General features: G+C 47.2%; 1 protein-coding gene across 3 annotated transcripts in view; it reads right to left on the reverse strand.

Moving 5' to 3' along the window:
• The window catches only part of LOC126545442 (transcription elongation regulator 1), a 354732-nt gene that overhangs the window by 212699 nt on the left and 120787 nt on the right, over positions 1-21246 (reverse strand). For all 3 annotated transcript variants that reach the window (XM_055061241.2, XM_050193319.3, XM_050193318.3), the window contains exon 6: positions 19803-20267. In XM_055061241.2, coding sequence (XP_054917216.1) covers positions 19803-20267 — 465 coding nt within the window. The remainder of the gene's footprint in view (positions 1-19802; positions 20268-21246) is intronic.

Raw genomic sequence — 21246 nt, forward strand, 5'->3', positions numbered from 1 at the left:
GTGAAAGCACAGTGTTCCACGTGATGGGGGAGGTCAAAGCGTCGCATATTTCGGGTGGCAAAATGTCTATGCCCTCGCGAAAGCGCCCACGAAATGCGGAGAAAAGAGGACGCAGCACGAAGTATGACAGCTTCACGTTGTGCGCGCTGAGGTCATGTGTGCATGATTTCTTTCGCCGCAACGAGATACCGACGGTCGAGAAGATAACGAGTTCTCGAAGCGTATGGATTTCCCATCAGTGAAGCGGTGCATTGTGCGTCACCTGCTTGTCGAGATCAGATTCAAGCACGAGAAGAGGAGCCGCAATTCACTGCTTATCGACCGGGATGACATCGCTGAATGGCGGAATCGCTACCTTCGTGACATAGAGTGCTACCGGGCGGAAGGCTGAAAGATCTTCTTGCTGGACGAGACCAGAAGACGTCTTGGGGAAAAAATCAAGCACGTAACGGTGGAAGACTGGAGCAAGAACATTCCCCACGTGATGGACCTGGAGGCAAAGTTCAGGCTTGACATGTCTGGGAGTGACCACATCCAACCTATCATCATCCAAATGGGTGAAGATGACACTGAAGAAAGCTACTTTGACTGTGAGCTGTCTGGCATTGAGCCACTCGACGAAGCATAACAGCTTCTTTTTAACGAAAGAACAGCCCTTATTAGGGCTACCAAAATTTTGCCAGTGGCTTCGCAGCAGCCAACAATTCTCTTGTGACCTCTCAAATAAATAAGCAGTTCATTTGGTGACATATTCCTGTTAATGGAAGCTCAATTCTGAAAAAGCAACGTCCTGCAAAGATCATGCACAATTTAGGTACTTGCATGGAAACGTGCTTAAATGTCAGAAAATCTGAATGCAAATAGTTATTAGACCTGAATAACTATGCAGGGCCCGAAATGCTCATTCGGGCAGCCACTGTCCAGCTTGACATGAAAAAGCAGTAGTCAACGTGAAATTGACAGCCACTCTTAGCAGCCTGCACGCCAAAGCACATTCATGTGGTTGCATTATTTATTTTGGTTATCTGGCTCAGGTAAGTAATGCGAACAAGAGAACGATTATGAACGTCATTAGCTTAGTGAGGCCCAAAGTGCTCACTAGGGCAGCCATTCTCGATTTGACGGGCCCTATGGTAAAGTGGCAGCAGCCGAGGAGAAATTGACCGCCAATGTTGGCAGCCTGCATGTCGAAAGGAAAACAATTGCAGTCGTGTTGGAGCCATCGTCAAGGTTTACATGCCGCTAAATGCCAATACATGCAGCCAAGCAATAACAAAAACACACCGTTGGCTCGGTTTACTCCACCGCACAGTCATTGTTAATTTCATCAAGCCACTTGAACAAATAAGAGCAATGCAGAGTGACATGCCCTGTTAGGTGGCCTGCTTCCAAGTAGTTATGCTGCCCTTACTGTTCTTTCCAGCCTGTTGAGATGAATAATGCCAATGTGATCAGAAGGCCCAAAATATTCTATTGGGCAGCCACCATCGAGCATGACGGGCCCTGTGATGAAATAACAGTAGTCGAGGGAATGCTTGAAAGGCACCATTAGCAGTCTGCACTTCAAAGCGCAGTCATGTCATAGCCATTGTTGGTGAAACGGCAGTAAACAACGCGAAATTGACAGCCACTGTTGGCAGCTTGCATGCCAAAGCATAATGATGTGGTTGCATTGTTTATTTTGGCTATCTGGCCCAGGCAAATAATGCAAATTAGAGAACAATTATCAAACATCATTAGCTTAGTGAAGCCCACAAAACTCATTTGGGCAACCACCGTCAAGCTTGATAGACCCCTTTGGTGAGATATCAGCAGTCAGGGGCAAGCTTGAAAGGCACTTTTAGCAGTCTGCATTTCAAAGCGCAGTCATGCGTAGCCATTGTAGGTGAAGCAGCAGTAGTCAACGTGAAATTGAGAGCCACTGTTAGCAGCTTCCATGCCAAAGCATCATTATGTGGTTGTATTGTTTATTTTGGTTATCTGGCCCAGGCAAACAATGCGACTAAGAGAAAAATTATCAAACATCATTAGCTTAGTGAGGCCCAGAAAACTCATTTGGATAGCTATTAATAGCAGCAGTCGAGGACACACTTAAAAAGCACTGTTTGCAGTCTGCACTTGAAATCGCAGTCATGCCGTAGCCATTGTTTTATTTGTTTATCTGACTGGGCAAGTAACACAAATGTAAGCACAATTATTCACCCTGAATAGCTCTGCTAGCATTGTTTCTACTAAAATATGCTGAGTAAAGTTGCATGTGTCTTATTGAGGCAATTTTTTTAATTCACAAGCCGTCGGCATAGTGACGGCCAGATTCAGACAATGACATTGGTGAAGTAATAAATGGTGAAAGTTGCAAAATCTCTCAGTGTGCTGCTTTGCTGGGCTCCATTCACTGAAAAATGTTTTTGTAACGATGAAAGCGTCAGACAGGAAATGACACCCCACTGCACAATGCTATTCGTGTTGAAAATTTGTACCAGCATATGTGATGGGCAGCGAAACCGTCTGGTTACTAAGACTGGAAGCATGAAAAATGCAACAATATAGCAAGGTGCTGTTACACAATACGGCACCTTTTCATATGCACTTCTGGCAAGCTGCCGTATGCACTCATGCATAAACATGAACAGAGGTAAGAGGCAAAGTTACTCTGCAACCCCCATGACGCTTTTAAGAAAATGTATCTGTAAACCCTTCTGTTTTCATAGGTGATCAAAGTTTGTTTTGTGCAACTTGGTTAATCACATTGCGGCAACAACGCAAGAAGCAAAGACAGAAAACACAGAGAGTAGGCAGATGGAGAAGGCGAGGTAGACCAGTGAGAAAGGCTTTAATGAGATGGAAGAGGCTAGCCCTGCAGTTCACAGGAGTTGGTGCTTTGAATGAGATGGGTTAATGAAAATGTTTAAAAAGACTTTGCTGAAAGAAAACTAGCAATAACAAGTGCTAATATTAAATAAAAGGACAGACATAAGAGTAAGCGCAAACACGTCTGGAAGCAGGCACATATTCACACACAAACGCGAAAACTAAGAAAATCTCAATTATAAAGAAATGTGGAAAATAAAGAAATGGGACCAAACGCAAGAAAACATACACACACATTTACAAAGAGACGTGGGTACAGGTATTATGAGTGGGTTCACAAGCTGCTGTGCCTACCTTGCCGTATGTTTTCTTTTTCTTTTTTTTTCCCATTCTCTTAACACTGTCTTAAGAATTTTTAATTGCAACGTATCATGAGAATCGAAAAGCAGCGTGGAGCTGTGTTGTGGGAAAGCACATCGAGTGCTGGAAGCACACCTTATGCGTGATTGTGTCACAGAACGCATTCTACAGCTTGCGAGTGCAGTGAACACTGGTGGACAGCAATCAATCGATGGTGCTACACAACGCTCGAACTCCGCCGCTAGACGCTCGGCTATCTCACTGCTGACAACCGATCATTCATGCTAAGTTGACGGCAACAAATCTTTGCGTTAGAGGCTTCTTTTGCAAATATTTCCTACTGAGACACTCGTAGGTTTGTTTCATGCGCACATGCGCTCGGCAGGGTCACCGGCCGTCCGGCTCACGACGTCATTCCAGAGTGCGCACCCATTGGCGGATGCTCGTGTGCATCCGCCTCGGAGGAGTAAACGCCCCCCTTTTTCTAAAGTTGTGCCCGACTATAGTAAGCAAGTTGACGGTGCAGCAGATTCTCATTTTCATAACCAATAGAGTCGACTCTCGTTATACTGGACCTTGACAATCTGACAAAAAAGTACGTAATATTCAAAACGCCTCACTTCCAAAACTCTGGTTGCAATGTGTAACAATGTTATTGCGAAGAGTGAGTGACGAACGGCCAAAGTAAAAAACAAAAAATGTGGCAGTTTCACCCAAGAGGCGAAGCGCCGATTGCGATAGCAAATTAGTAGACAGCCATACAAAGTAAGGATAGTAGTTTTATCGGCCATATAAAGTTGTAAACATTCGCTTCTAATAAAATTAACAAGCACAGTGCAACACGCGCACAGGTAAACATGAACACATCTCGCTCGATGATCGCGGAAAGTCGCTGTCAAAACGTTGGAGTGAGGAAGCGCGGTAGCAGCAGCGGGCGAATTGACTGTCGTGCGATCTCTCGCTTCGACGCGAACTAAACGTCGAAAGCACCGCACATACGAAACTACCAGCACTGGGTGCAATTTGTCCACATCGCAGATCGCTTTCAAGATATGGCACCTGCACGGCCGTGCCATAAGCAGCAGTCGCCGGAGTAGAACCCCCGTCTCCCTCGCCTCCCCACAGTGCCTTGCACACGAAAGAAGACGCCGCACTTCTGCCCCGCCTTTCTCCCATGCGCGCGATATTGAGCCGCGATCGTTGGCTGACCCTCACAAGTCAGTTGTCAGCCTGTGGCAACACGGCAAAAGTTTGTTTTATACGCCCGATTTTGACAAAAATTGCCGCTAATTTTGTCCGTTGTAGCCAATAGTCTGTTGTAGCGCAGTCCATTGAAAGCGATCTTCATTGCATTAATAAAATAGGTAGAGCAAACTAAGTTTGATATATGGTCCGTTATATCTGAAAGTCTATTATACGCAGTTCCATTATAACGAGTGTAGACTGTATATTGTTAAAACCGGTATTGTTATAAGTGGGGCAGTGTGAGTGGGGATCAAAAGGCAAGGGCGCCACGGGAAGGACACTTGTGTAGCAAGGAGGTGCAGTGCACATGAAAGCCTGCTGGACTAGTTTCACGGTCGGGTTGCCGCAGGATCTCACTGGGAACAGACACACTGGTATGCATTGAACCATAAGCAAAGGCACTGCTATTGGCTGTAGGATCTCCAGAACGCTGACCAGGGAGACCAGGCGATTCAGGTGAAGTGTGTGCCAACGTGGTGGTAAGTGCAGACATGGATACCAAGGGGCCATCGTTAAGAAGTAGGGAGTTCACTGATGGTGGATTTGATGGGGCCGGCAGCAGGGCGGCAGGTTGTTGTTGTGGAACGGATGAGACGTGGTAAGCGAAGTTGTTGTGTCGTCCCCCATCTTGTAGGTGTAGGTGTGGTGAAAGATTTGCGAGCAGTGCCACAGCTCTCACCAGAAACCGATGGCAAAAAGGCTGATATAGGCTGAGCAGCTTCTTCAGAAGCATCAGCTGTTGAAGGAGATTGTGGCGTGCTGCGTAGTCAATGTGGAACTGGTACGCCAAAGTGTTGGAAGAAGGCAGTTTTGAAGCCTTTATACATGTTCTCGTCTGGCGGCAAAAGGTCAAGACGAGAGAAGACATTGGCAGGAATCTCTCATTTAAGCAGGTACCAACAGAGCTGCGAAGACATGCCATTGATGTACAGCTGTGCGTCTACCTGCCTGAACCACATGATAGAGCAGTGCAGACCGTAGGGGGAATGCCCGCCTATCTGCCCTCCCCCTCTAGCACACACGTCTCCTCTCCTCTACTTTTGCTATAGCTGCATATATCTGTCCATATGCAGGCCATGCGCTATACCTTGGAGGTAATCTTTGGCAAGTGCAATGGCTGAGCCGAGATGCTTGGTGCCTTGATGCACATTTTGTTCTCACACATCTAGTGTTGGGGGTCAGGTAATCTCAAGTTTCCGAGGCATGGTCCGAAGCGTTCGCTTGCATTGTGACAGCGAGTGTTCTTGGTGACTGAGGAAACTACAAAACTTGCTTCGTGTAGTCTCATTGCCAACGCCTATGGCATCCAAGATTTAGGGCAACGCGCCACGCAACATGCTAATCTCGGATGCCATGAGTCACACCGATGTATTGCTCTCAGCACCATCTGCACCACATGCACTAGTGCTCATGACTGCACTATTATGGCCCTACGTTCTCGCTTTTTGTTTATAAGTGCTTACTGACAACATCTTATGCACCATGGTATCTAGTGGCAATTTGTAAAATTATTTTTATTGCTAAAACTTTAAAACTTCTAATTAACGGAATTCACAATTTAAAGGGGCCATGACACAGTCGTACAATTTTTCTATGTTTACCTTTGTAACTAAGAGTAGTGGGCCTAGTATGGTTATACTACTAAAGACTGGGCTATCAGAACACAATTTAACCCGAAATTTCAAATTCAAATGGCAGCCTCTCAACCCCTCCCACCGACAGCAACCGCCATTTTGGCAAGGCTTTCTGATGTCAGGAACCCAGGGGCCACCTCTGTCATCAGCTTTGAAACAGTTCGAGACCACCTCGGGCGTCTTTCTCTGCACGCCCTAGCACCAAGGGTGCTAGGGCGTGCAGAGAGAAAGAGATGAAAGAAGGAGAGTGTGCCGACGACGTGGTTCCTGAGTCATCATTTTTCATTGTATATAAAGCACTCTTAAACGAGCTGCTCTCTGCAGCAAGCTGCAATCCGTGCAGGAAAACACCAATTCGTGTTGAAACTGGGCCATGTCTTGGGCTTGCAACTAAAATGGAACTGTTGTGTGACTGTGGGGTGATAAGCAAGATGTGGTCATCCCCAAGATGTGCTGGCACTCAGATGATCAACCCTTTTGAAGTGAACGTTCGTGCACTGAGAGCTGTGCAGTCAGTAGGCAAAAAGCAAGCCACATTGAATGATGTTTTCTCCCACATAAACATTTCCCATCGAGGACTGCATCACAAATCCTATGCAAGGCTGCACCGTAGGCATAGTCACCCTGCCACTGCCTCAGCAGCCATGACAATGGAGTCCAAAAGTGCACAGAAGGTGCGCGAGATCTACAGGGAACTTGGATGCGCCCCAGACAACGTTGATGTGGTCTATGATGGCACTTGAATGACAAGGGGCCACACAAGTCACATTGGTGTTGACTGTGTTAGTGAATTATATTCTGGCCTTGTCTTGGACCCCTGCGTCCTAGCCAATTATTGCCATGGATGTTTTCTTGGCCCCAAGCCTGGACACAGTATTTATTCAGAGTGACATGAACACCGACCACAATGCCAAAAAAACACTGAGGCAAGTGCAGGGCAAATGGAAATAATTGCAGCAAAAACTGTTTCAGCGGTCTCTTCAGAAACACCAGCTCCGTTACACAAATGTCCTTTGTGATGGGGATAGCTGCACTTATACTGCCCTCAGTGAAGAGAATGTGCATGGTTTCATACTGTAAGAGTTGTCTGACGATCTCGCCGCTGCCACCATTTGTCAGGGTTGTAGGTCGTAGAGAGGAACTTGGGAGGAACTAGGCGTACAGGGTTTACAGTCACCGACCGATTTTCCGGACTCCAAAAATTCGGACATGCCCGATTATTCGGTCAGCTTCGCGGCACCGCCATTCTCCCCATAGACCATAATGTATAACAACTGCCGAAAGTTCGGACACCTTGCAACCTCTCGTCTGATTTTTCGGACTCTCCTTGAGCCAACTCGGTCGAGAGCACCGTGCACCGACTCTGACCGGTGCACGGTTCGACTTGCTGAACGCCATTTTTGTTTTGAACGGAGCTTCCTTGCTGCCCCACGAAGTGGCGCTACTGGAAATCCCCGCTCATCATCATCGTTTCTGCCTGGTTCGATAGAGTGGCTCTGCAGCAGTTCCGGTTTCAGCTTAGTGAGCCATGTCAAGACAATCCAGCAGCTGATTTGTTTCTTCGCGCACGACGCTGCGAGCAGGCCGCGTTTTTTCATTTGTGTGACTGGTGTCGGCACGGCGGTGTTTGCTTTGTGTGCTGTGTCGAGGTTTCGGCGATCCAACGCGGCATACGGAAACATCGCGTCAAGTCTCTAATGGCGCCGACAGTGCCCGCGCAGACTGCGCTGCGGAATGCCGGCAAGCGGGTGCCGGGAGGCCTAAGATTTGTCGCCTTCCGATGTGCTCCCTACCGACGCGGAAAATGTTCTGCCGAGACTTGCGCAGTGGTTGCATTGAGATTCCGGACACCGTCTCATTGACAGTTTCACAGGTGGTGACACTGCTGTACTGACATGCGCAGAACTCGACGACGGCGAGATCATTCGTGAGGTTTCTGCTGCACCGCCGGACGATGACCGAGTCGGAAGTTGACGCACCATGTGCTACGCTGCCGTCGCATGCGGATCGTGTACAAGCAGTGGCTGTGCTTTCAGCCGCCTATAGTGACCGTACGACCCTCTCCGAGATTCAGGCTTATCTGATTGCGCGTAAACGGAACAGCGTGCAACGGCGCATTCACGATTTCTTTAAGCCTACTGCCGAGCCCGAATAAGTGCGTGGAAATAAAGGATTTCATTTTTTTTTCCTTCTTAATCTGCTTTTTCGGACACCTGTTTATGCGGACATTTCAGCAGTCCCCGTGAGGTCCGAATAAACGGTCGGCGACTGTATTTACAGTATTTACATTTTAAACAAGTGATACATTTACACAGTCTAGCATAACTCCCAAACGGAGCCTGCAAGACGAAGCATACAGCAAACGAGCACACAGCTCACGAGTACATCACAGAGCATGACGACGAGCACGAGCACGACGACGAGCACACACTAGCAGCCGACAACAGCCATTTTTAAACACTTCGTGTTCCCTAGATATCTAGGTGAGGCAAAACGTTCGACGTCATCGTAAACAAGCCGCCTCTCTGCGGGACGGTTTACACACACACGTACGCACTTTGACTGCACTCGGAGCTGACCTTCGCAACGTGGCCGTTGTGTTGTCCATTGTCCTGCGTCCCCGTAGCCAGGTGGTCACGCCCGACCCCAGCCAGAGCCTCTAAATTCCAGAGCAGACCTCACACAGTGGCCTTCGCCGCTGCCCATTGTCTGGCGTCTTCAAAGGCCCATGAAAAGGCACTGCGCAAGGGTTCTCCTTCCAGGAAATCCCCCTGCTTCAGTCGAACCGTGAAGGCGTTGGAGATTTCACTAACAATAGTTGATCGCGTTTAGTCATGCGGTGCCAAGGGGTTGTTGATGCGGCACCTCACGGTCCCTACGAAACGAGTCACCGCGGCAGGTGTTGAAGGCTTCCATGGTATCTTCGGGGAAGCTTACCACGCTCGCAGCTGCAGCTGGCTGCGAAAACTTGCATGTTGCCACCTTGGCAGGCCATTCCTAACAATACCCATACACAAACAAGTGTGTGCGAATCACGTGAAAAAAAGAATGGGAACTGCTTTGTGCAACGTTGTTGAGAAAAACAAGACCAAGGACCGTGAGCTCAGCATGAGTGGAAAGGGCCGCCTAACGCAGTGTTTAATTAAAAAACTCACAAACTATTATGGCTTCGCCATAAAAAGTAACCCAAATGATGTGCCTGCTATGGAAAAGGACACCATGGCTACTTTTCACCATATAACATCGACCGATGATGAGCCACATCACGAACACTGTCCCACTGGTGTGAACTCTTGGTGCAAGTTAACTCTGCGGTCGCCTCAGGTCAACTAGCCCCTGCACACAAGCTGCAGCTTCCTGCACATGTTCCAAGCAGCACTCCTGCCTATATATAAACGTCTACCTGCAAGAGAACTCCTTGAGAAAGATGCCAGCAAGGCAAAACATGGGACGCCATCGAGTCGCTGAACAATTTCATTTGGTCACTCCAATCAAAAAATCAGTTTGCTTCACTCCGGAGTTTTGAAAGTGCTATGGCAGATGCAGTTTGCCGTTTCAATGCTGGCTGTGAAAGAGCACTGCACACAATTACGTCGCAAGTGTGATACGGTCCAGGATCGTGTTCACTGCGGCACGACGTTTCAATAAGGTAACGAAGGCACACGAAACTACTGTAAAGAAGAGAAAAAATTACATCAAAATGTAAAGAAAATGTGTCCTCACTGGCAAAGGACTACATTCTAGGCAGGTTTTACAGGGTGTCTACCAAGTTGACATTTCCAAATTCCCTGAGTTTTCCAGGTTTTCCCTGAGTGCCTTTGCCCATTTCCCTGAGTGATGCAAAACTATGTTTTATGTCAAGACGGGCTGAAACCATATCGCCTGATGCTGTCACTCTCGAGTAAGCAGATGAAAAAAATGAAAAAGCGACTTAATCCAATTTTAATACTAAGGAGTAGTGTTTATGTTATTCAAAAAGAGAATAGAAGGCAGCGGTTAGTAAAATGCACAGCAAATAAAGTGTCTTCGAAAAAAAATTGCAGATAAGTCAGACATTCACAAATACGAATAAAAAGGAGATGCACATAGAAGCAAATATATTTGAATATATGAGCTATTTCTATCACTGATAGCAAGCTCAGTGGTATGAGGCCCGAACTCTGTCACAATTGAGATTCTCTCTCAACCGCTCGTAAGTCAACCTCAACTGTCCTGACATACTTTCAGCCCGCGCATGACGCCCGAGTGTTGTGTTTCACTGCTTTAAAGAGTTTATTTTGGTTTGGATGCGAGACACCTGCATCTCGGCATCAGCCAAAACTTTGTTTTTTTTTGAGCTCAAGCTCCTTCAAAACGGCGGCAGCAAGCTTCCTTTCCCGTTTATTCCTCAATGCGTACATCATTTATGTTCTTGTCCTCCTTCTGCCACTCGTTCGCCCCAAGGACCATTTGAAGCATCTTGGTCAGTTGCACAGTTCACGGCCGATTTTTAGAACTCCCTAGGGGTCGCGAAAACGTTCGAAAAATCGGCCAGTGGGAAAAAAATAAATGCGTGTCATTTACTGCCCTTAGGGGCTCAAACCGCCACAGGCACGTTCGAAAACACTCTGAAGGCCTGTCGGTACACATATTAGGCATATCGGCGCTCGTACTGTGACAGGAAATACCGGGTGCACGTGTGTATAATTAAGGAATACATACTGTTTTCCGTGGCAATAGCCCCTTCCCACGCTTGTTATGCTTCACTGCAATACTTTTGCGTATGCTTCACCACGTAACATTTCTGTACAGAGGCGAAGCTAACTTTCGGGAACCGGCATTATGCAACGCACCGTGTTTTCTAAGTTTCTAAGCCAATTCTGAGGACCACTAAGGTGGAGTCCGTGCCATTGCTGACAGCAGCTAATTCTTTCAATAAAAAACTCGGCACCCAACGGCAAGAAGCTTCATAGCGAACGTCGAAGCAGCTAGGCCTAGCGTTGCCGCAGTGGTGGCAACGGGTGCCAGCGGATCTGCGTGCAAGAGAGCCGGTTCGAGGTGGCGAAGTAATCGAAACGGCAGCGGTGGTGCCTTTGATTATTGCCGTTTCGGACCTGCGGTCACGGCAAATCGTCCGGAAAATTGTACGGCGAAGGGTTCTTGCGTCCGAAATTTCACACTTTCTGATGCGCTGACTCTATGGGGTACGTGGCGGTGCCGCGAAGCCGTCCAAATTATCGAGAATCCGGAAAGTCGGTCATTGACTGCATAATGGCAACTCATCCAGCCGACGACAGGGCGTCAAAGACGATTCATTGCGATTCCTGTCTGCTGCTCGAGCCAGCATTACCACGACTTTCGACCCTTCCAATAAGATTGCCGCTAATTTTCCCTGATAGAGGCCCAAATTCCCTGAGTTTTCCCTGACTTTTTCCAGACTACTCAAAATCCCTGAGAATTCCCGGTTTTCCCGGTTGGTGGACACCCTGGTTTTAGGTGCTCAGATGTAAATATTTTGATGTTTCCAGCAAATAAAACTTTGAGCTTCGTTTTCTCAGCTTTCATTTTTTGTCCAGTTGCTTTCAGTCATCCCAGTGCAATTTCACAACGAATGAAGACAGAGTCATTCTGTCTTTTGCACTTAGATCGTGAAACATTGATGAGTGCAATAAAGCTGTCCATTTTCATCTGCACCATGTAAAAAAATTTATGATGAGTTTTTGCAAAGGTCGTTAGACAATATGCACAGAAAAATTCAAAAAAATCTTTTGTGCTTATTTTGGCTTTACAAAATAAACCAATAGCTTTATTGCACATAATGGGCTTTTTTGAACATGCTGGTATGAAAATCTTGACAAACTTATGTGTAATTAATTAATTTGGGGAATGACCATTAGAGGATGCCAAGTGTTCTAACTCATGAAATATAATAGATAGCTCAAAACTGATATAAGTTAAAATATCAGCATAACAAATCACACCTGCATGCCAAATTCCATAAATTTATTCCCATAAATAAACAAAAAATTCATTGCCACGTCCTCCCTTAAAGGGCCCCTGACCAGGCCCCATAGCTAATTTTGGTTATACACTGAAAATTGTTACGTGTCCTCTAGGAAGCATTCTGCCGAAAAAATTTTTCAGATCGGCCGAGATAGAAATATCTGCGAACCCATGATGCTGCGAACCCATGATTTCAGAAGGCAAACTACACTGCAAAGCGAGACACTCTCTCCACTCGCCCCGTCTAGCCACCGCAAGCGAAATTCTTTCCCTGCATTCTCCCATATCGGACCTCGAGGATCACGCGACGCATACGTCACAGGCCCCGCCTTCATTTCTTTTTTCTCTCCTCGCTTTTTTTTTTTTTCTTTTTCCGGCACTGCGCATTTTTGCTGACGGCATTGCGTGCAAGCTGTTGTGATGTGCACAAGCACACATGACTAGTGGTACAATTCAGTGCTACACGAATACTGAGGCAGAACAAGCAGATGGCAGAGCATGATCACGTGCTGGAACAGGGCTGAAAATGGCATAGTTTCGGTATCTGCGCACGTGACTGCATGACTGTGGGAACAAGAAGACGAAGTGGAAGTACATCTCTCTTGCTTCGTTGCGAAGAAAAACAAAAAACCTGCAGAGATTCCGTTTGTGTGTTTTATTATTTCTCTAAACTTCGATTTATCAATTCAAGCAACAGATCACACAAATAACAGATGGTGTCTTGAATAACTCTCGAAGTCACATGTTAGCACGAGCGACGTCACATTGCGGACACGAATACATAGGTGCAGGCATAGAGTTGCCTACAAAAATTACTACAGTCGCCGACCGTTTATTCGGACCTCACGGGGACTGCGGAAATGTCCAAATAAACAGGTGTCCGAAAAAGCAGATTAAGAAAAAAAAATGAAATCCTTTATTTCCACGCACTTATTCGGGCTCGGCAGTAGGCTTGAAGAAATCGTGAGTGCGCCGTTGCACGCTGTCCCGTTTACGCGCAATCAGATAAGCCTGAATCTCGGAGAGGGTCGTACGGTCACTATAGGCGGCTGAAAGCACAGCCACTGCTTGTGCACGCTCCGCATGCGACGGCAGCGTAGCACATGGTGCGTCATCTTCCGACTCGGAGTCATCGTCCGGCGGAGCAGCAGAAACCTGGCGAACGATCTCGCCGTCGTCGAGTTCTGCGCATGTCAGTACAGCAGTGTCAGCACTTGTGAAACTGTCAAATGAGACGGTGTCCGGAATCACAATTCAACCACTGCGCAGGTCTCGGCAGAATATTTTCCGCGTCAGTAGGGAGCACATCGGAAGGCGACAAATCTTAGGCCTCCCGGCACCCGCTTGCCGGCATTCCCCAGCGTAGTCTGCGCGGGCACTGTCAGCGCCATTAGACACTTGACGCGATGTTTCCGTACGCCACGTTGGATCACCGAAACCTCGACACAGCACACAACGCAAACACCACCGTGCCGACACCAGTCGCACGAACGAAAAACGTGCTACTCGCAGCGTCGTGCGCGAAAGAAAGAAATCAGCTGCTGGATTGTCTTGACATGGCTTACTAAGCTGAAACCGGAACTACTGTACGACCACTCTATCGAACCAGGCAGAAACGATGATGATGAGCGGGGATTTCCAGTAGCGCCACTTCGTGGGGCAGCAAGGAGGCTCCGTTCAAAACAAAAATGGCGTTCAGCAAGTCGAACTATGCGTCGCGGTCAGAGTTGGTGCATGATGACCTCGAACGAGTTGGCTCAAGAAGTGTCCGAAAAATCAGACGAGGGGTTGCAGGGCGTCCGAACTTTCGGCAGTTGTTATACATTATGGTCTATGGGGAGAATGGCGGTGCCGCGAAGCTGACCGAATAATCGGGCATGTCCGAATTTTTGGAGTCCGGAAAATCGGTCGGCGACTGTATAGGGAACTCTGGCGTTAGTGCCTACGGGAGCTGCAATGGGAGCGGTTGTACCATCATGGGAATTATGGGAAGTACATGGATTTGCCTAAACTCCGTCCTTTTCGCTTCAAACGGCTTTCTGACTTTGTAAACGCGTCATTTTCAACAGTGTATTGCGTAATAAATAATTGAATAAACATCACTAAAATTGCCCGACGACAGGATTCGAACACAGGGACTTTAGCACAGAAGCCCGATATTGAAACCATTAAGCCACGGACACATGTATCGACAAGCGAATGAAACGCCCTTATGAATTTATCGCGGGCATGCCAGTGCCTTGAGACGCTTGGCGCGTTTCGATTTGGCCACCTGGAAGAGCTCAATTGTTGCAATTAATAGCAATTGTATGCGTTCGTGGCGTCTTCAGCACTTCGAAGAATATAGATTGCGCTGAAATATACGACAATAGGATTTATATAGCATAATATACAAAGCCACAAGAACGTTTGAATCCACGAGCACGAAGATCAGACAAGTCCATGTACTTCCCATCATTCCCAAGACAGGACAATGACTGCAGCGCCAGAGTTCCCTCTAGTAATTTTAGTAGGAAACTCTATGGGTGCAGGGACACGACTACCGTATTCACACGATTGTAAGTCGACTCGAATGTAAGTCGACCCCCCCCATATCGTGTGACAGGAAAAAGAAAAAAAAAAAAATAAGGAGAGCATACCCGAAGGCACATTCGATAACGAAAATTTATTAGTAGCTGACATGATCACAGGACTACTCGTCTTCACTAGTGCTGCCATCGTCATCGTTGCTACGGTTCCACAGCGTGTCGTCGTCCCACAAAATTTCACATTTGGCAAGCGACCGCACCACGACATCTTGTGGAACAGCAGCCCACGCCGAATGCACCCAACCATACGCAGCCGGTCAGGGAGGCTCTTTTGACAGGTCTGGTTCGCGTAATTTCGCGGTCTTCTGCCGCCAGCAACTCGTTGTACTCATGGCGTAGCCGGTTCTTCAACAGCGAAGATCCGGGCTTGTTTCATGACCATGACTTCACTGGCAGGCACCGATCACGCATTTCAGCGATATACGGCGCAAGCTTAGCTCATAGCTTCGGAAAGCGTCCAGACTTGGGCACGTGGGAAATTCCTCACTTACCGTCACAGGTGAAAATTTCGCTTCGCTCTAGTTGCCACTCTAGCACCACCCGTTCAGAAACATCGAAATTGCGGCCCGCTGCGCAGTGATTTGTTTCTTCGGCGTAAAGGATGGCAGCCCTCTTGAACGCTGCTGTGAACGAGTGCCGAATGATTACATAGTGGGCCTAGAGCACTCATGACGACTGGTGAAGCATAGAAGTAGCACGTAGCTGGCAGTCAAGTGGAACGCGTCAAACCAATACCAATGCCTTTAAACAGAGAAAGAGAAACTCGCGAGCGGTGTCTGCTCTTCCATGGACTACTGATACTCCCCGCAAGCGCTGCCGTTCTGAGGGTGCCGCCGCAAATGAGAACAGCGGCGCTTCCATCAACTATCGACACCCCCCCCCATCCCATGACTGTTGCATGCACTGTAAGACTCTCAAAAATGTTGAAAAACCCTTCCGAAAAGTGAACAAACACGCGGGATAGTGAAAAGCTACGGGTAGGACTATAGAGCGAACATAAATTGATAACTATGTTGTAGCTCCCGTTGGTCTCGCTTTTTTGGCGGTGCCATGTTTTGGTTTCGATTGTAAGTTGACCCCCCCCCCCCCCCCCCCCGCACTTCAGATTTTCAAATTTTAAAGAAGTGGTCGATTTACAATCGTGTAAATACGGTATTCTTCACTGGACTGACCACTAGCCAATGCAGGCTGTCGGTCCAGATAGTTTGTAACCATCTGTTGTGATTTACCAACAAAAATTGAATGAATGAATGAAAGAAGATAAGAACTGTGACCTTTAGAATGCCCAGGATATCTTTATATCAGCGCACGACAGCTTTGAAATGGTTCAATGAAGAAAGCGGAACTCCATTCTGAAATCTGATGCAGTGAAGTTGTCTTCTGCATTAATGCTGCTTCTAAAATCCAAGAACTTCCATCCAGATGCATTAGAATCGGCAGAAATGCGACGTTTCCATGAATGAATGGTGCACAATGCCGACCACACCCCTTGTTTGGAGGAGCGCTTGAAAAATAAAAAAACTGACCAACTAAAAACTGAAACTGACTAATCAGGTTTTGAACAGCTAGCACCAATAAATGGTGCTAGGTGTCCGAGAGCGCTCAAAAAGTGGCCTAAATACGAATTTCCAACCATCGATAGCAGGCTATTGAATTTTTTATTCACAGTGCACATGTGTTTTTACTATAAAGGTAAGGTTGTGATCAAGATTTTATTGCTACATACATAGGATATGAAATCTAGACTACTAAAAAAATTTGAACTTTTCTTCCTGCATCAACTCTTCCGAAAGAAAAAAAAAAAGTGGGTTCATTAAGTGAGTAAATATGCTACAGCAGTTTGAATCAAGACCTCATGGGCACGTTGCAAGTGCTAGGCGGCGCCCTGTCTTTCCGACCCCTAGCGCCATCTGGCGAATAGTTGCGCAAATGCTGTAGGATTACTCACGGCGTCAGCAGTTCGCGCTGCCTGTTTGGCACCCTGTCAAACGGTAGCGATGGCACGAAACAGCATGCCGATATTAACTTTAACCGGGTTTCGGGAATTACAAGATCTTGACAGCTTTTTTCGTGAAAATAATTTAGAGGAAGGAAGTCGTCTATGTGAGGTGGGGCACGTCTACGACACGAAGGAAGTGTTGAGCTCGCACTCATTGGAAGTGACTGCTAGGTGTATTCCGCAAACGAAAAATAACGCACCGGCGAGATGCGTGAAGCTCAGCGTAAGTTACTTCGTTATCTACGGTGTGGACGCATGAAATCATAGGTGACATTGATTCTTGAAGATCGGTGACAACAGACAAATCCTAGCGGGGAGCTGCATTGGCGTGCTGGCATCGCAGGGAAGTGCAAGAAGGCCGCGGTAGTTTCCCTGTACATACAGGAAGGCAAATGCGAATCTAAAACATCTCATCCAAGAAAGCGGGGTGTACGAACGACTCGTAAGACCTACGTGAGGTATTCTAATGTTGCTCTCCACAAACACATAAAAAAAGGCGAGGAACTTACCAGTTGTGTTAGACCACGCTGGGAAAATATTTTCGCCCAAGTTACTGGAAGTTCGATACTTTTATGTTGCGATTTTTCAGTGCGTGCAAAGGAGGTTCCAATAAACCACGTTGTCAAATATTTTGGCGATCTCAACTGCCCCTTAGTGGGTATGCTGGGCGCAGAAGGGTGTATGCCAGCTGAGCCAGCTACAACCCCTCCTCGCAGCTCTCAGCAAGCCCTAGCGCTGTTTGAATGGGAGAGGATTGGGAAAGAGTTCCACAGCTTTACTGAGATACAGTGAGGAAACAAACTACTCTGTTTGCTGCATATCCTGGTACGCACTGCAGGTGTCCCGTTGCTGCCATCATTGCTGTAAAAGCAACAAATTCAGCGTTAACGCACTTGGCATAACGCCGGAAAATACAACAGCTTATGCCGTCGGACGAGCGCAATCCAGTGTTGACGCCGTTCTGCTTCATACGGTCGGCTTGGAAACCTGTAAAACTTTGTTCCTCGTGAGTTCGTGTACATGCTGTTGCAGCCCACTACGCAACAGCTCCGGTTGCACTTCGGCATTGCTCAGAAAAGGCAACAGCTACGCGCGAAACAGTGCACAGACAGGCTTTCCAAACGCAAGCGGGCCGGTCGTATCCTGCCGGGTCCGCACTCGCCGCCGCGAGGGGCGCCCTCGTAGGCGCGGGAACTACGTTCGCAACCTGCCTATATCATCAGGGTGTCTACCAAGTTGACATTTCCAAATTCCCCGAGTTTTCCAGGTTTTCCCTGAGCACCTTTACAAAATTCCCCGAATGAGCCAGAACTCTGTTTTATGTCAAGACAGGCTGACACCATGTTGCTCGATGCTGTCACTCTCAAGTAAGTGTGTTGAAACAAAAAAAGTGACTTAATCCAGTTTGAATAGTAAGGAGTAATATCTATTTTATTTAAAAAGAACAGAAGGAAGGTGTTAGTAAAATGCGCAGCGAAAGAAATGGTAAAACCCATTCCAAATTGAGTCTAACATTTTCAAGTACGAATGAAAAGGAGATGCATACATAAACATATTCATGAATATGAGCTATTTCTATCAACTGATAGCAAGCTCATCGGTATGAGGCCTGAACTTTGTCAGAACTAAGATTCTCTCTCAGCAGCTGGGAAGTCAACCTGAACTGTCCTTCTCTCAGCTCGTACACAACATCTCAGTGTTGGGTTTCACTACTTTAAAGAGCTTATTTTGGTTTGGATGAGGGACACCTGTATCTCGGTGTCAGCCAACACTTTGTTTTTTGAGCTCAAGCTCCTTCAAAAAGGTGGCGGCCCACTACATTTCCCCTTAATTCCTCAGTGCGTTCGTCCTTTCTGTTTTCATCGTCCTTCTGCCACGCTTTCACCCCATGGATCATTTGAAGCATCCTCTTGGTCAGTTGTACAGTCAACGTCCAATTTTTTGGACTCTCTAAAGGCCGCAAAAACATTCCAAAAATCGGGCAGTCCGAAAACAATGAATGCACGACTTTAACTGCCCTTAAGGGCTAAAATTGCCACAGGCACGTCCGAAAATGCTTTAAAGGCCTGCCAGTGCACTTATTAGGCATATCGGTGCTCGTACTGTGACAGGAGACGGGGATGCACGTGTGTATAATTAAGGAATATATTATGTGTCCCGTGACAATTGCCCCTTCCCACGCTTGTTATGCTTCACTGCGTACCGCTGCTGTACTGAGGCGAAGCTAGCTTTCGGAGACAGACATTACGCAATGCGCCGTGCTTTGCGAGCTTCGAAACCTATCGCGAGGAATACAAAGGCGAAGTCGGTGCTATTGCTGACAGCAGCGAATTCTTTCGATGAAAGACACGGCACTGCACGACAAGAAGCTTAACAGTGAACGTAGAAGCAGCTAGGCCTAACGTTGCCGTGGTGGAGGTTACGGCTGCCAGTGAATCTGCGTGCGAGAGTGCCGGTTCGAGGAGGCGAGATAATCAAAATGGCGGCGGTGGCGGCTTTAATTAATGCCATTTCAGACCTGCAGTCAGGGCAATATACATTGACTATATGGAGCACGTGGTGGTGCCGCAAAGCAGTGCAAATTATCGGGTATGTCCGAAAAAGCGTCCAGAAAATCGGTCGTTAACTACTCTGGCAACACATCGTGCCGATGACACGGCGTCAATGACGATTCATTGGGATTCCTCTGTTACTGGAACCAGCATGGACACGGCTTTTGTTCCCTTTCAATAAAGTTACAGCTAATTTTCCCTGATAGAAGCACAAATTCTCTGAGAATTCCCGGTTTTCCCGGGTGGTAGACACCCTGATCATAATATGGAGTCGACAGCCACCTAAATAAATGGGTGTGGAGAGGAATGGGTAGAAGGGAAGCAAGAGGAAGTTTTTGACTCACACCAAGCACCATCGCAAATCATTTTGTACATCAGAGATGAGTTACAGATCAAATTAGTGTCTCAAAGAACTTGTACATCAGAGATTAATTACAGATCAAATTAGTGCCTCAAAGACACCATGCCTGTTTCAAACAATGCGAGAAACCTTTTTACCTGCATCTTCATCTTATTGCGTGCTCTGACTGGCTGTCAGTTCTTTTAAGCTGAAATAATAAATTGCAACACCGTAGTTGCCACTTCACCTTTGATGTGAGCTAAAGCATTGTAAGCCTCCAACGGGTCTCACCAGGGGGCAATCCGAATGGTGGTGGGGGTAGCCCAAATGGAGGTGGCAAGCCAAATGCTGGAGCAGGCACAGCCAAAGGTGGCTGAACCAGTGCCGACAGAGAGCCAGGGTTCGGAGGCGGCACCCCTTTGGGAGGCTCTTGCTGTGTGGGCTGCTGCTGCTGCTGCTGCTGCTGCTGCTGCTGCTGGTGCTGCTGGTGCTGCTGCTGCTGCTGCTGCTGCTGCTGCTGCTGCGGCTGCTGCTGCTGCTGCTGCTGCTGCTGCGGCTGCTGCTGCGGCTGCTGCTGCTGCTGCTGCTGGTGCTGCTGCTGCTGGTGCTGCTGCTGCTGTGTGGTCGATGGCTGTTGTGTGGATGGCTGCTGTTGCTGCTGATTTTGTGCAGGTGTATCACTGCTGCCACCTGCTGCTGTTGCCCCAGAGGGAGTCAGAGTTGTAGTGGTAGCTGTGGCTGTCGTAGTGGGCTCCCCTGCAGACACCCACGAGAATACCAAACAAGACTCATAAGAGCATGATCACTGTCATACAGGCAAGGTGCATTCGTTTCATGCTTATATCCCAAAAATCTCAGGCGAGAATGCACAACTCAAATGATGAAGCCTGTTTGTGTGTTGCGAACAACAGGGTGTCTACCAAGCTAACATTTCCGAATTCCCTGAGTTTTCCAGGTTTCCCTGAGCACCTTTGCAAAATTCCCTGAATGAGCCAGAACTTTGTTTTATGTCAAGGCAGGCTGACACCATGTTGCTCAGTGCTGTCACTTTCTAGTAAGCATGTTGAAACAAAAAAATGACTAAATCCAGTTTGAATAGTAAAGAGTAATATCTATTTTATTTAAAAAGAAAACAGCGAGCATAGCGAAAAAAATGGCAAAACCCATTCCAAATTTTTTCGAACATTTTCAAATACGAATGAAAAGGAGATGCCTACATAAGTAAACATTTTTGAATATGAGCTATTTCTATCAACTGATAGCAAGCTTATCAGTATGAGGCCTGAACTTTGTCACGACTAAGAATATCTCTCTGAAGCTGGAAATTCAACTTCAACTGTCCCGACATACTCTCAGCCCATACACAACATATAAGTGTTGGGTTTCACTGCTTTAAAGAGTTTATTTTGGTTTCAATGAGGGAAACCTACATCTCGGTGTCAGCCAACACTGTTTTTTGAGCTCAAGCTCCTTGAAAGAGGCAGTGGCACGCTTCCTTTCCCGTTAATTCCTCGGTGCGTTGGTCCTTTCTGTTCTCATCCTCCTTCTGCCACGCGTTCACCCTATGGATCATTTGAAGCATCGTCTTGGTCAGTTGTACAGTCAACGTTCGATTTTTCGGACTCCCTAGGGGCCGCAAAAACATCCGAAAAATCAGGTAGTCCGAGAAAAATGAATGCATGTCTTTAACTGCCCTTAAGGGCTAAAATTGCCACAGGCACACCCGAAAAAGCAC

The sequence above is a fragment of the Dermacentor andersoni genome, chromosome 1 (assembly GCF_023375885.2).
Source record: "Dermacentor andersoni chromosome 1, qqDerAnde1_hic_scaffold, whole genome shotgun sequence".
NCBI classification, from domain to species: Eukaryota; Metazoa; Arthropoda; class Arachnida; order Ixodida; family Ixodidae; genus Dermacentor; species Dermacentor andersoni.